The sequence below is a fragment of the Cnephaeus nilssonii genome, assembly GCF_951640355.1.
Source record: "Cnephaeus nilssonii genome assembly, chromosome: 5".
In the NCBI taxonomy this organism is placed as follows: Eukaryota; Metazoa; Chordata; class Mammalia; order Chiroptera; family Vespertilionidae; genus Cnephaeus; species Cnephaeus nilssonii.
In genome coordinates this window covers 30425354-30439651 of record NC_137076.1, presented here as the reverse complement: position 1 = coordinate 30439651, position 14298 = coordinate 30425354, and the positions used below count along the sequence as shown (strand labels likewise).

The 14298-nt window shown below is 54.9% G+C and overlaps 1 protein-coding gene across 1 annotated transcript; it reads left to right on the top strand.

Annotated features, from left to right (window-relative positions):
- Nucleotides 1-2545: 2545 nt before the first annotated feature.
- On the top strand, nucleotides 2546-13760 carry TLE6 (TLE family member 6, subcortical maternal complex member; the record flags this gene model as incomplete). Its single annotated transcript, XM_079773080.1, has 16 exons — nucleotides 2546-2569; nucleotides 3551-3624; nucleotides 3994-4039; nucleotides 5045-5086; nucleotides 9662-9724; nucleotides 9824-10112; nucleotides 10230-10252; nucleotides 10520-10580; nucleotides 10702-10766; nucleotides 10893-10930; nucleotides 11564-11816; nucleotides 11912-12162; nucleotides 12483-12621; nucleotides 13020-13170; nucleotides 13424-13500; nucleotides 13656-13760. 16 exons carry the CDS (start codon nucleotides 2546-2548, stop codon nucleotides 13758-13760), a joined length of 1701 nt encoding a protein of 566 aa, XP_079629206.1.
- Nucleotides 13761-14298: the final 538 nt, after the last annotated feature.

Below are 14298 nucleotides of genomic sequence, written 5' to 3'. Positions count from 1 at the left end.
AGGAGAGCCAAGCGCACAGAGGGAGGCAATTAGCAGGTTGGCCATAAATAAAATTCACTTCAATTAAGGGCCGGTTGAGGGATCGTGGGGGAAAACCTATTTTGCGGTTCATACATGGCAGCCCTCGCTTTCTGTTCCATAGACCAGCCACAAAACCCAAGTTATGTGTTTGCATCAGAACCTCTCAGGCCTTGCGTCCCAAGATCTGAACTCTCGGTTTCCCCCTGTAGCACAGATCAGGGGAAATGGGAAATCTCTGGATCTAGTGGATCCCAAGCCAGCACACCTGCCCAGGAGCCTGTGGCTCCTGCTGAGGATGTGTTGGCGTCCTGTTGGCATTATATGAATTTTGAACACAAAAGGGCTTAGAGCCACTGCGATTAAAACAAGATAGACTCGCATTCAAACCACATTTGGAGTAAATAAAACAAGAAAGGGAGAATGGAGGTCTCACTGAGGTGGTGACCTCTCAGGCAGAGCTGAAGGGGAGGGAGGGAGTGAATCAGTGGCTGTCAGACTATCCCAGGCAGAGGGAATAACTAGTGCAAAGGTCCTGGGGTAGGCAGAAACTTGGCCCCTCACTCCAAAACTCCAGACTGACCCCTTTACATCTTGAGTAGGCATTTCAAACCAGGCCAAAACAGAGGGTTGGTTTTTGTTTGTTTGTTTTTTATATATTTCTCTTTATTTCAGAGAGGAAGGGAGAGGGAGAGAGAGATAGAAACATCAGTGATGAGAGGGAATCATTGATCAGCTGCCTCCTGCAGGCCCCACACTGGGGATCAAGCCCAAAACCTGGGCATGGGCCCTGACCGGGAATGGAACCCTGACCTCCTGGTCCAAAGGTTGATGCTCAACCACTGAGCCATGCTGGCCAGGCCCAAAACAGAACTCTTGAATCCTTCAACAGCCCCCCTACAACCCGCACCCACTTTTCTCTGACATAGCCCTAGGCCTAGATACCCACCACTCTTCCCACCTTGGCCTTGAACCTGAAAAAATATGTACCAGCCTCAAGGCCTTTGCAGTAGCTGCTTTCAGTTCTCAGATCTGCAGTCCCTGGGCTTGGAGGGCAGCTGGGAAAATTCCTGATAAAATGCGCAGCCTAGGGCTTGGCTCATGGGAAGCACTGGATAAAAGGGAGCTGTTAAGTTTTCCTCAGAAAGGGGGCTTGAAGCTTCGTTTGCATTGCACGTTATTTAATACCACGAAAACGTTATTAGCCCATATCTAAGGATTAGAGTGAGAGTGTTAAAGATTCCCCCCATTCCAAGTGCCACCCCCCAACCCCCATCTCCTGCGCTAAGCCACTCCTGGGCCTCACGAAAAATTATCAGGCTTCTCACCAAACAAAGAAATTACACGCCGCCCAGCCCCTCCCCACTGGCACCTTCCGACCCCAAGCCCCATGGCCTTCTAAACATCCTCGCCCTCCTCCGCAACCCAAACTGCCTGTGGCTTTGCACGCACGCCGCTCGTCCCCGCAATGGGACCGCAAGGGTTAAACCGCGGCCCCGGGTGAGCTGATTGACAGCACGACCAGCAGCCCGGGCGAGCCGACCAATCAACGATAGCGGTCGTGGCCCACGTGGGCAAGCGGCTTTACGATTGGTCGGAGCTGCCGACTGCCGCCCCCGGAGCCCGAACCCACGTGCAGCTGCCGATCCTTCATTGATCCGCTTCGCGGCGCAGGTGGCGGCGGGGCGGGGCGGGGGCGGGGAGGGGCGGGACCAGGGCGGGCCGGGGCGGGGCCCGACGGGTCAAAAGGCCCCCCGGTGAGGGGAGGGGAGGGGGCTTCCTCTTGGCCTGAACTTGGCTGACCTCCGTAGTTTCCTTCTTGCTCCTCTGAGCCTCTGTTGTCAAGGAGGTGAGTAGGCCCCTGGCCTTTTGGAGGACTCCGAGGTCACCGGGCTGCTGAGGAGACTTGGAGGGGCTTTGAGGACAGAAGCAAAGTAGAGAAGGGACCTGGTGCAACAAGAGTGATTGTGGTAGAGAGGTCTCTTTCCTCCTGCCTGAGAAATTCCTCCTAATGCACCTGGCCAACTCTTACTCATCCTTCAAAACCCCTTTCCAATGGTGTTCTCTAGGCCTTTGGGAAATTGCCTCAAAAACCTGAGGTTGAGCCTTGGAGTTCTTTTCTGGGTTCCCCAATCTCTGACTGCCCTCCCCTAGCCCTGATTTTCCCAAGCCCTGATCTTTCTCCCGGGACACCTCATAGGGCAAGACCTCAGGGGCCCGACTGTTAATCAGCACAGCTGCAGGCACCAGAGTGTTTGATGAATGGACATAAACTGTAGGGAATGCAGTGGGGTGCTGGCGGTCAGGGATGGGGTTGGGGGCCAGGACTGCGGGTTGGGGGCCAGGACTGCAGACTGGGTGAGTGGTGCAGGAGGCCCGGGCATGGGTGGGGCTGGTCTGTCACTGTCACCACCTTAGCTTTCTCCCTCAGGGCCTTCCATTTCCTTGTTGCTTTTAGAGTCCTTGTGAGTACTACCAGAAGATGACCTCTTCTGGCCATCTCAGCCCCCAGGGGCACCCTCCAAGGATGGTGAAGCCCCCAGGAACTTTGGTGAGGAGGGGGAGGGTGTGATATGGCATTAACTTCTGGGGGGAGGGGAAGAGCCTGGGGGCTGGGCTCATATCTAATTCTCCTGCTGCTTTTTTTTTAATCCTCACCAGAGGATATTTTTTCCCATTGATCTTTTAGAGGGAGAGGGTGGGAGAGGGGAGGAGGGGAAGAAAGAGGGAGAGGGAGAGGGAAACAGGGATGTGAGAGAGACACATAGACTGGTTGCCTCCCACACAGGCCCCAACCAGGACCGGGCCAGGGATCAAACGTGCATCCAAGGTACAAGGTATGTGCCCTTGACTGGGAGGTGAACCTGAGACCCTTCGTCTGCAGGCCAATGTTCTAACCACTGAGCAACCGGCCAAGGCTAATTTCTCCTTCTGATGGAGGAATATGGGGTGACTGGCCAGGCCTTTAAGTTGGGGTCACTAACCCATCATACTTGACAGGTGCAAACGCACTTGCTTTTTACATTTTTTAAATGATATTTAGAGAGAGAGGAAGGGAGAGGGAGAGAGAAACATCGATCAGCTGCCTCCTGCACACCCCCTACGGGGGATTGAGCCCAAAAGAAACCCAGGCATGTGCCCTGACCTGGAATCTAAGGGCAACCTTTCCGTGCATAGGACGATGCCCAACCATCTGAGCCACACTGGCGAGGGCGGCATTTGCTTTTTTAAAAATTAAACTTACTTCTTATGACCCAGGTGTAAAACACATGACTATATCATCTGTTCTGTTGATATTTTACAAGCAAAATTACCCACCCTCCAGATGTTACTTCCCAGAGATGACCATTGCTAACAGTTAGGCCAGGAGTAGGCAAATTTCTTCCATAAAGGGCAAGAGAGGGAATACTTTAGATTTTTAAAGCAAGATGCAAAATGAACGGTACTCTATGGGTCCTTAAGTAACAAGAGAGAAGGCAAATTACCTTCAGGTTTTAGGAGATCCCATCTCACTCCCCATCAACCTTTCCAGGCTCAGCAGGAGGCCGACTTGCCAGGCCTGAACTCTCAGGTCATCCTGGATCAACTGAAGCAGCAGTTCCCGAGGTGAGGACAATTCGTGGGGGTCAGAAGTCCCTCTGTGGTCCTAGGCCCCACAGAGGGAAAGAATCCTATCTGGTCTCCTGATGGCTGACCCAAAACAGGACCAGTAACGGGGAAGCCTGAAGCAAAGAGGAAGCCAGCAACACTAACCCTGGCTTTTATTTAAATGTTTGGTCTTTGTTGTTGTTTAGTGTGAATTGGCATGCATTTAACTTTATAGATGGATTTAAATGCTGCATTAAAACTGTATTCATCTTGACACTGCTTTACAGGGGGTCCCTTGAAGGGGACCCTCTTTCCCTCCCAGCCAGGGTCTCATTCTGGGGAAAGGTCCTGCCCTCCCCCCCGCAAGCTGGTCTTTCTTCCCCACAGGTTCCCGCCTCACTTGCGGACACAGGTGGACAGCCTTTACTACTTGGTGAGCCACAAACCAGGCATTGCCTCTGGGCAGCCCCTGGAAAGGCTGTTCTGTTTGACCTCAGGAACAGGGTTTTGAGACAAATTTGTTTTGCTAACTTTGGGCAAGTGAGTTACCCCATTGAACCCCAGCTTCATGTGAGTTTTTCTTAATAATACTCTTGTGTGAAAACTAGAAATTCCACTCTTTTAAAGGAGGGGCTTCTTTAACTCACAGCACATGACTAGAGTCCCTGCCCTTGAGGCGTGTATATTCTTGTGTGCTATGTTTTCTAGAACTTTCCATATGTTCTATATCCACAATGTCCAATATGACACCTGCTAGCCACATGTGGCAGTTGAGCACTTGTAAGGACCTGAACGTTTAACTGGTTTAAATTTAAATGGCCACACTTGACTAGTGGCTGCCACATTGGACAGGGCAGCTCTAAGGGGATGAGAGGGACAAATAAGTAAATAGAAAAAAAAATTCCAAAAAAAAGTCAGAACTAAAAGTAAAATAGAAAATGATGAGCTGAGAATGAGTAAAGATTTTGAGCTAGGGTAGTCAGAAAGGGCTTCTGAGAGGAAGTGATGGTCACAGAGGATAAGGGCTCCTGCTACCCCTAGAGAGAACAGGGGAAAGGTGTTCCAGGCAGTGGGTACTGTATGTGTAAAGGCCCTGGGGCAGGATTGTGTATGACGTGTTGGAGGAACAGTAGGAGGCCAGTGTTGCTTGGAGCAGAGTGAGCAAGAGGGTGAGGATGGGACAGAGAAGGGGTGGGGAGAGGTCTCTGGGAAGGCCTTTGACCTTCACATCTAGAATGGAACCCAGGGGTCTCCCTAATTAGCTCTCATTTTGAGGGTATGAAATGCCATTCTATTTGATGAGAGTAGGGACCAGAGAGGTAAAGTGACTTGCCCAGGGTCACACAGCTGGGGAGAAGCATGCACAGCATTCAAATTCCAGATCCTTGCCCACTTCCATTGACCACCGCCCGGTGTGATCCCTGTTGTTCCTTTGTAGGTCCAGAAGGTTCGGCAGGATCTGCAGGAACATCACAGGCAGGTGAGTCACCAGGAGCTCTGGGTACAGCGGCCTCTCCTGGAAAGGCAGGGGAGAAGGGGAAGAGGTGAAAGCAGGGTGGGGGTGGGGGCAGGTCATTCAAGGCTTTTTGGGCCTCGGTGGGACTTGTGCTTTTTACCCCAGGGAGGTGGGAGCCCTGGAAGGCTGTGGGCAGAGGAGGGGTGGGGGCTAGACCCCCCCCAGGATATCAGTGGATCCACACATCTTGGGAGTATATCTCCCATCCTCTCTCTGAGCCTCTTCTTCCTGGCCTGCTCCCCGGGTTTCCGCGTGGCTCCGATGAGTCCAGGAGTGTTTTTCGCACTCTGCAGGTCAGTTGCTTCAGCGCTGAAGGGCCTGTTGTGTGTGCCAGACATACCTGGATTACCATCTTCCTTATGTCTTCGAGTTCTCAAGGGCCTGGCTCACATCTGAGCCAGGGACAGGTCTGCACCAGAGGCCCTGGCTCCCTGCACAGGGCGCCTTGCCCAGGCTGAAGCATGACTTCCACCCCGGCCTGTCCTCCTGCCACCTGGCCTCTTTCTCCTGGGTGCTGGCAGGACTTTCTGCCTGTGCCAGATGTGACTGGCAGAAGGCCAGGGCCATGTCTGCGATTTAGCAGGGCCTGGGGTGGGCAGCTCAGGGACCTGGGAGAGACAGATGGGGGAGAGGCAGGAAGCAACCAGAACAGTTATTCATTCAACAGATATTTATCTATCACCTTGCCAAGCGCTGTTGTAGGCGCCAGGAAAATAGCAAAGAAGAACACAGACAAGCCCTGGCCCTTGGGGTGAGAGGAGCTTGGTAAATAGAAGTGTCAGATGGTGAGGGCTGGGCAAGGTGGACGTGGAATTGAGCAACCCCCGGGGGACGTGGGGGGCCAGAATGGGAGTGGGTTGCAATTCAGGGTGGTCAGGAAAGACTCATTGAGAAGGTGACATTTGAGCAGAGAACTAAAGGAGAGGGGAGCAGACCATGAAAGTATCTGAAAAACAGCACATGCAAAGGACCTGGGGCAGTCCCAGGCCTGGCATGCCGGAGGCACAGCAAGGAGGCTCTGGTGCCTGGAGCAGAGTGAGAGGGGCAGGCAGCGAGGGCAGGTTGTGCGGTGCTGTGTGGGCCACGGTGAGGGCTTGGGCTTTTACCCGCAGTGGGGATGGGAGCCCTGGAGGGCTGTAGGCAGAGATAGGACCTGACTCAGGTGCTCACAGGCGGTTTCTGACTGCTAAAGGGAGGACTGACTATAGCTGGGCAGGAGCTGTGTGGGGGTTGGGGGACCAGGTGATGGATGTGTGTCACTTAGAACAGTTATGTGGTGAGAAGTAATCAGATTGTGGACCGTGTTTTGGGGAGAGGCCAAAGACTTAGTGGGGGGGGGGGGGGTGCCAAGGCCCAAGATGGGCCACTTCTGTTGCTGTTCAACCCCGGAGCATCCTCCCCACCCCCAGGTGATGATTCTAGCAGCCTTGATGGCCTTTTGGTCCCCAATAGACCACTTCCCCCTCCCCCTCTTCTCTATTTCCCCCTCCTTGTTTTCCCAGCCTCTTTGCTGTGCATTTAAAATCCAAGCAGCAGCAGCAGCAGCAGCAGCCAGGCGCTACTCCCACTCCCACTGCTCCCCACCGTCTGCCTGCACACAGCTTTCCCCAGGGAAGGCCAGCCAGCAGGCAGGAGGGAGCAGCACTTTTCATGCTGAGTGCATTAAAGTGCCAGTAAATTGCGCATTAACGAGCCAGGGCGAATTGGGGAAGGCTCCCCTGGGCCTCATGCGGCTGGGAGGCCCAGCTGGGAATCCATCACCGATGGCCCCAGGAGGCAGCAGCCCTAAGCTCTGATGTCTCAGAGAGGGGCTCCCACATCCCAGACCCCTCCACCACCACCCTGTTTGCCCAACAGGCAGGGGAGGGACCAGGCTGTTCCAAGAGGCTGGTAAACACTGCCTGGCTGCCCCCCCTCCCCCCAACCCCCTCTCCTCTAACTTTGGGAATTGGCTTTGCTTCTTTGGGCCTTAGTTTTCTCGCCTGCAAAATGGGAATGGCAGTAATGCCTGTTAGACAACGGACTGCCATGAGTGCTTATGCTGCATTTCCTTACGATCTTTCTCTGTGAATCGGGACATTTCCCCAGTATTTTGGCGTTTGCCCTGGGCCCGACGGCTTTGGGGAGCTCCTGGAGGGGAGTGGGAGCCGTAGGCCAGCAGACAACGGTGCTGTCCTAAACGGTAGCCATGGGCACTGGGGTAGCCAAGTGGCACCGTCACATGTCAAGTGCTCAATAGCCACATGACGCTGGCAGCTACCCCATTGGACAGGCAGGTCTAGGACAATTTGCTGGGCACCATGTTTCGTCCGGTACTTGGATTAAATACGGCTGCACATGCGCACATTTCCACATGCCACTTCTTGGGAATACTGGCCAGGAGGTCCCAGCCTTGTTTGCTCTCGTCCTCAGCTGGAGGCACGTTCTAGGAATCACTGTCCTTGGTTCTAGGCGCGTGTGCCATCTGGTTTGCAAGCCTCTGGCCCCACGTGGCTGCTGAGCACGGGAAATGTGCCTGTTGGAACTGCAGGCATGTCCTTTTTCATTGTCCCTAGCTCTGTTTAAATAGCCGTCCGTGGCTGGTAGCTTCTGTGCAGGGCTGCACAGTCCCATGGACGGAGAGGTTAAAAACAAACCCGGTATCTGTGTCAGACCAGTGCCATGGAGAAAAGGGAGGAGGGTATGTGGTAGGGAGGAGCATATCCTAAAAGAAGAGCCCTAGCTAGTTTGGCTCAGTGGATAGAGTGTTGGCCCAAACACTAAAGGTCCCGGGTTTGATTCCGGTCAAGGGCAAGTACCTTGGTTGCAGGTCAGGGCGCATGTGGGAGGCAACCAATTGATGTGTTTCTCTCACGTCGATGTTTCTCTTTCTCTATCTCTCCCCCTCCCTTCCACTCTCTCTCAAAATTGACGGGAAAATATCTTCCGGTGAAGATTAACAACAACAAAAAAGAACAGACAGGTAGGCTGGTGGGTAGGTAGAAAAAGGAAACTTAAAGATAGGTCACTCTGTCCCTTCCATGTCCATAGAACCTTTATATATATATATATATATATTATTGATTTTTTACAGAGAGGAAGGGAGAGGGACAAAGAGCCAGAAACATTGATGAGAGAGAAACATCGACCAGCTGCCTCCTGCACACTCCCTACTGGGAATGTGCCTGCAACCAGGGTACATGCCCTTGACCGGAATCAAACCCGGGACCCTTGAGTCCGCAGGCCGACGCTCTATCCACTGAGCCAAACCGGTTAGGGCTCCATAGAACCTTTTTTTTAATGTAATATATTTTATTGATTTTAGAGAGGGAGAGAGAGATAGAAACATCAATGATGAGAGAGAATCATTGATCGGCTGCCTCCTGCATGCCCCTGAAACCCAGGCATGCGCCCTTGGCCAGAATCGAACCCAGGACCCTTCATTTCGCAGGCTGACGCTCTATCCATTGAGCCAAACCAGCTAGGGCCATAGAACCTTTTTAAAAAAATATATTTTTATTGATTTCAGAGAGGAAGGAAGAGGGAGAGAGAGAAAAGAAACATCAATGATGAGAGAGAATAATTAATCGGCTGCCTCCTGCATACCCCACACTGGGGATGGAGCCCACAACCATGCCGGGAATTGAACTGTGACCTCCTGGTTCATAGGTCGATGCTCAACCACTGAGCCACGCCTGCTAGGCTCCATAGAACTTTTTTTTTTTTTTTAATCCTGTTTATTTATTTATTTATTTAAAAAAATTTTTTTTTGTTAATCCTCACCCGAGGATATTTTTCCATTGATTTTTAGAGAGAGTGGAAGAGAGAGGGAAAGACAGAGAAATATCGATGTGAGAGAAACACATCAATTGGTTGCCTCCTGCATGTGCCCTGACCAGGGCCTGGGCTGGGGAGGAGCCTGCAACCGAGGTATGTGCCCTTGACCAGAATCAAACCCGAGACCCTTCAGTCTGCAGGCTGATGCTCTATCCACTGAGCCAAACCAGCTAGGGTTATTTAAAAATATATATATATTTTTAATGATTTTAGAGAGGAAGGTAGAGGGACAGAGAGACACACACACATCAATGATGAGAGGCAATCATTGATTGGCTGTCTCCTGCATGCCCCACACTGGGGATCGAGCCCGCAACCCAGGCATGTGCCCTGCCTGGGAATTGAACTTTGACCTCCTAGTTTCCTAGGTCGACGCTCAACCACTGAGCCACACCAGCTGGCTCAGGTTTTAGTTTTCAGACATTCCAAGAAAACAGTTAGGGTGTGAACCCGGATCTGACTCCACTGTCTACCATCCGATAGCAGCACTGTCCTCAGGATAGGTTTTATCGGCCACTGCCGAGGCTGGCCTCTGGGTACCCCGAACTTGCTTTGTGCTATGTAGTGCAGAGGGCTCTGTGTTATCGGTAATCACCCCAGAATGTTCAAGATAGGTGGTGTATCCCCATTTCACACACAGGGAAACTGGCTTGCAAGTGGGGGTTCGCACCCAGGTCTGTCCAATTACAAAGCTTTAGCTGGAATAATGTTTCCCTCCTCTAGACAGAGCGTTTTCGGCAGCTCATGGAGACATGCAACCAGTCCCAGGGCTTCCAGCCAGGGGAGGTAGGTTCCTGGGTCCTCCAGGAGGGAGGGCACATCCTCCCGTCCCTCACAACCCGGTGCTGGCGGTACCAGGTAAGCCAGGTCTCCTTTGATGAGCAGGCTGACCAGGACTCCTGGGGACCCGCCAGCACCAAGGTTTCCCAGCACCCAAAGGTCAAGCCCCCACAGCCCTCCGGTCTTCAGGAGCAAGACTTCCAAGACGTCATGGCCACCAGGTCATCCGACTGGCTCCAGCAGCCCTCTGGAGTGGGCGGCTCCCCAGCTCCCCAGCTAGACACAGGGTCGTCTTGCGACTCTGAGCCCCTGTTTTGGCAGGATGTTCTGACCCAGCAACTCTGGCAGATTTTCGCCGGGACCCACGATAAGGCGGACCCATCGAGACACAGGCGTGAGTCTCCCCGAGGTTGGGAAGCGGGCGGCCTCGGAACGCGTGGAGGGCAGCACAGGCTGAACCTTGTCTTTCTACTGTCTCTCCCCACCCCTTCCTCCCCTCCCACCGCCACAGTGCCAGAGCAGATGCCAGGCATGGTAAGTGAATGGGCTGGCGGTGAGCCCGGCTGGGCCCCAGTGGGGGTGTTCAGGTTTCTGTGGGGTTGGCCCGCCTCCTCCACCCTCAGCCCTTCCGTGCCCTCCAAGGAGTCGGGGCTCTGTCCTGAGGCTCTCAGTTCTGCCTGGATCAGAGGACTTGGGCGGTTGCCTAGTCCCATCCTCACTGCCTGCGCTTCCCTGAGGTTTTCTGGTTCTAAGACTAACCTTGGGCAGGTCCTTTGGTCTGACCCTGTTTCCTGCTGGCAGGAGAGCCAGAACGTAGGACCGTTCTACTTTGGAGCAGAACCCTATATCGAAGATGCTTTGGGTAATTCCAGTGGGATGGGGGGGGGGAGGGAGGGGGCAGGCAGCTTATTCCAGGGGGGCCATATCTGCTGCTAAACTGCCAGTTCTCCACCCACCTATGCCCCTCCACATCTCCCCTCCAGGTTTCCAAGAAGGGAGCATAGGGCCAGGCATGGCACCGGGGGTGATGCTGTCCCGTGTGGCCCAGGTGAGACCCAGGCAAGAGCCAGGCATGAGTTGGTTCTCCGCCCCCCGCCCGCCCCCCATTGAAAGTCTGGGGCTCTGGGGCAGAGAGAGCCGACATGGCTTAGCTTTGATCCCGGTCCACCCGCAGGAGCCTGCTAGGAGAACCTACCGCTTTCTGAAGACCATGTAAGTGTTAGACCTGCCTCTCCTATCTGTGCCTCCGTCCCAGGAGGTGGAAGAGCCCACAGGTACAGGCATGCCCTCCCCTCCCCGTCACCACCACACTGTCCTCAGTAGCTGGAGAGGAGGGGTCTGGGTAGGGATGTGAAACTCGAGTTACTTTCATACCAGCATCACTATCCCTACCCACATCACCAGCCCAGGTTCAAGGGATTTGAGGAAGCAACTCCCCTGGAATGGGGAGGGAGAGAGGCTGTTTCAGAGCCGGATGCAGGCATCCCCAACCTTGTGGCCTGAAGCTAGGGGAGCCCAGATGTGGGAGAGACAGTTTGCCTGGAAGCAGGGGCATAATGGCTGGGACCTTGAGGGATGAGCAGGAGTTTTCCAGGGGGGGGCAAATCATTGCAGGCAGAAGGGAGCAGTATTTGGTTATGGGACAGGGAGAATACTTGGAGGGATGTGGGTAGGAGATGGGGAGAGTGTAGTGTAGTGTACTGTAGTGTAGCAGGGAAAGAAGGCCTGAGAGAAAACCCCCACATCCGAAAAAGAAAAAAAGTCCCTGGAGGGCTTGATGGGTGCCTTCCTTTGGGCAAAGGGGCTCACAGGCAGGCCAGTGACCCCAAGGTTTCCCCTCCTAAGATGCTGGGACCCTGAGGACTTCGAAGTCACATGGAAGAGGCCAGATGCCTTGCCCTGGCAACCCAAGAAGTTGGCCGTCCCACACAGAATGAAGCTGATGCGGATGCTAAAGCACGGGGAGTCCGTGCTGGCCACGGCGGTGAGCAGCTTCACGCGGCACGTGTTCACCTGCGGCAGGAGTGGCGTGAAGGTGTGGAGCCTGGTCGGCCAGATGGTGGAGGACAGATTCCCTGTCAGCCACCTGCGTGTGCAGGTGAGAGTGGGGCTGGTTCCGGGGGGTGAGGCTTGTGGGAGCAGGAAGAGCTACCGGGCGGGGAGGAAGCTCACCTGTGCCTCTGCCCCTCCCAGACCCCGGGGGCCTACCTGCGCACCTGCCTCCTGTTCTCGGACAGCACCACGCTGCTGACGGGTGGCCACAACTTGACCAGTGTGAGCGTCTGGGACCTGATGGCACCCTCCCTGCACATCAGAGATGAGCTCCCCGCGGCAGATCTCACTTGTCAGGCCCTGGCTGCCGACCTGGAGGACAGCCTGGCCTTTGCCAGCTTCACTGAAGGCAACATCAGGATCTGGGACTTGCGGGACCACAGTGTGGTCAGGTGTGGCCCCGGGGTGGGCGGGGTCCCCCCCCCACCCACCCACCCGAGAGCCCCTGCAGACATCATCTGCTGAGCAGGGATCCAGCAGTCTCAAGGTTAACGCCTTTGCCTGCTTGAACTCGGATCTGAGGGGGTTGAAGACCCGGGTTCAAATCTTGGCTGGGCTGGGCTGGGCTGTTTCCTCAAAGCCCGGTCCTGGTACTTTTTGTCTATCTCAGTTTCCCCATCTGTCAACTGGGGGTGGTTGGGTGAGTGATGTTCCTTGGGCCCAAAGCTTAGAGTCTCCGTTCCAACCCCCTTCTGCTGCTTCTCCCGGCCAGGGACCTGCCGGGCCCGCCTAATGGAGCCAAGAGCATTGTTGTCAAAGAGAGTAACATCTGGACCGGGGGTCTCGATGCCTGCCTGCGGTGCTGGGACCTGAGGACCGAGAAGCCCCAGGAATACCAATTTGATTCTCAGGTATGCAGGCTGGGATGGGGCCTGCTTGGCCAGGTAGCAGCTGGATCTCGGGCTAGAGAAGGAGGTGGATGCTGTGAGGTCAGGTGTGTGTGGGGGGGTAGTGTTACCCCAAGTCTTGGTGATGCTGGGAGGAATAGGGGCCATTAGAAATGTTCCTTCCTGTTGCCCAAATAGCATTGGATACTTGCATAGTCTTTGTGATAATTTCATAAAGTAGAGAGGACCAACCCATTCTACAGATGAGCAAGCCAAGGCTTGGAGATGTGAAGTTGCTTGTTGGGGCCTTGCAACCAGGAAACGGGCAGGTGGTCATTCCCTGGGGTTGGTTCCCATACCGTCGCCCACCTCCTGGGCCAGGCTGGGCCCTGACCAGGTTCTTTCCTGCCATCTACCCCCAGATAATAAGCCTGTCCCCCAGCCCCCGGGAGAACTGGGTTCTGGTGGGCACAGCCAGTGGCCAGCAGTGGCTGCAGTCCACCCTTGGGGGCCAGAAACACATGGTGGGCTGTAAGGACAGCACCATCCTCGGTCTCAAGTTCTCCCCTCTCGGTGAGTGGCCAGGGGGAGTACTTTGTGGCCCCCCCGCCAGCCACAGGGCCCCACCCCGCTCTGACGGGGCCCAACCCTCTCTGGCCTTCCCCGAGCCCCTTCCTCCCCTCTACCCTTCATCAGCAGGAACCTCTCACACTGATGCTATCCTTGGGGACATGTGGGAGGTGGGGGTTCCCTCCATTTCCCAGATCCCCCAGGAGTGTGGCCCTCAGCTGCCAGTTTGACTTGGTGCCCCTCTGCCTCCTTCCAGGCCAGTGGTGGGTGAGCGTGGGGATGGACAACCTGGTCAGCATCTACAGCATGCCCTCAGGAAACATGCAGTTCCAGGTACCGTGGAGGCCTGGGGGCGGGGGGGAGGGGTGCAGGCAGTGCTTAGCCCGGAGTCCCAGTGCAAAGGCCCATAGGGACCCATTGGAACGGACAGGCACGGGTAGGGGCAAGGGTGAGTGAGCCCCCCATGCTGTGCTCCCTGATCCTCCCAGGTTCCCGAGAGAACTTCTGTCATGTGCTGTGACGTTTCCCCTAACAACCGCCTGATCGCCACGGGGTCCAGGGACCATGCCTCAGTGTACCAGCTCAAGTACTGAGGGGCTCACTACTGCCATCTCAGCTCAGGGTCCTTTCCCCCCAGTGAGGGGGGTGGCGGTGGAGGGTCATGGTGGGTGGGCCGGCGATCTTTGTCACGTGTAATAAAGCAACTGGAAAAGGCAGAGCTGCCCTGGTTCTGTACCCTGGGTCATGCACCCTGGCCATCGTGTGAAGATTCGGAAGGACCGTGTCCAGCCTGGGTCTCTGAGCCTTTGAGTCCACATTCTCTGAGAATCTGATCAAAGCCACTCACCCCTAGCCCTAGGTGGTTTGGCACAGCGCATAGAGCGCTGGCCTGTGGACTGAAGGGTTGCGAGTTCGATTCTGGCCAAGGTCATTAAAAAAAAAAGCCACTAGCCCCCACTTCGGGGGGTTGGGATATGGAGCACTTCCTGTTCCCCTGAGCTGATCTCTCCTCATCTCACAGCGCGTTTTTCTGCCACTTCCCTGCACAATTCCAGGGATGGAGTTCTGGGTCCTTCCGAAAACACCCTGTCTGACTAGACCAGAGCTTCTCACCCTCCCAGTAGGACTCCG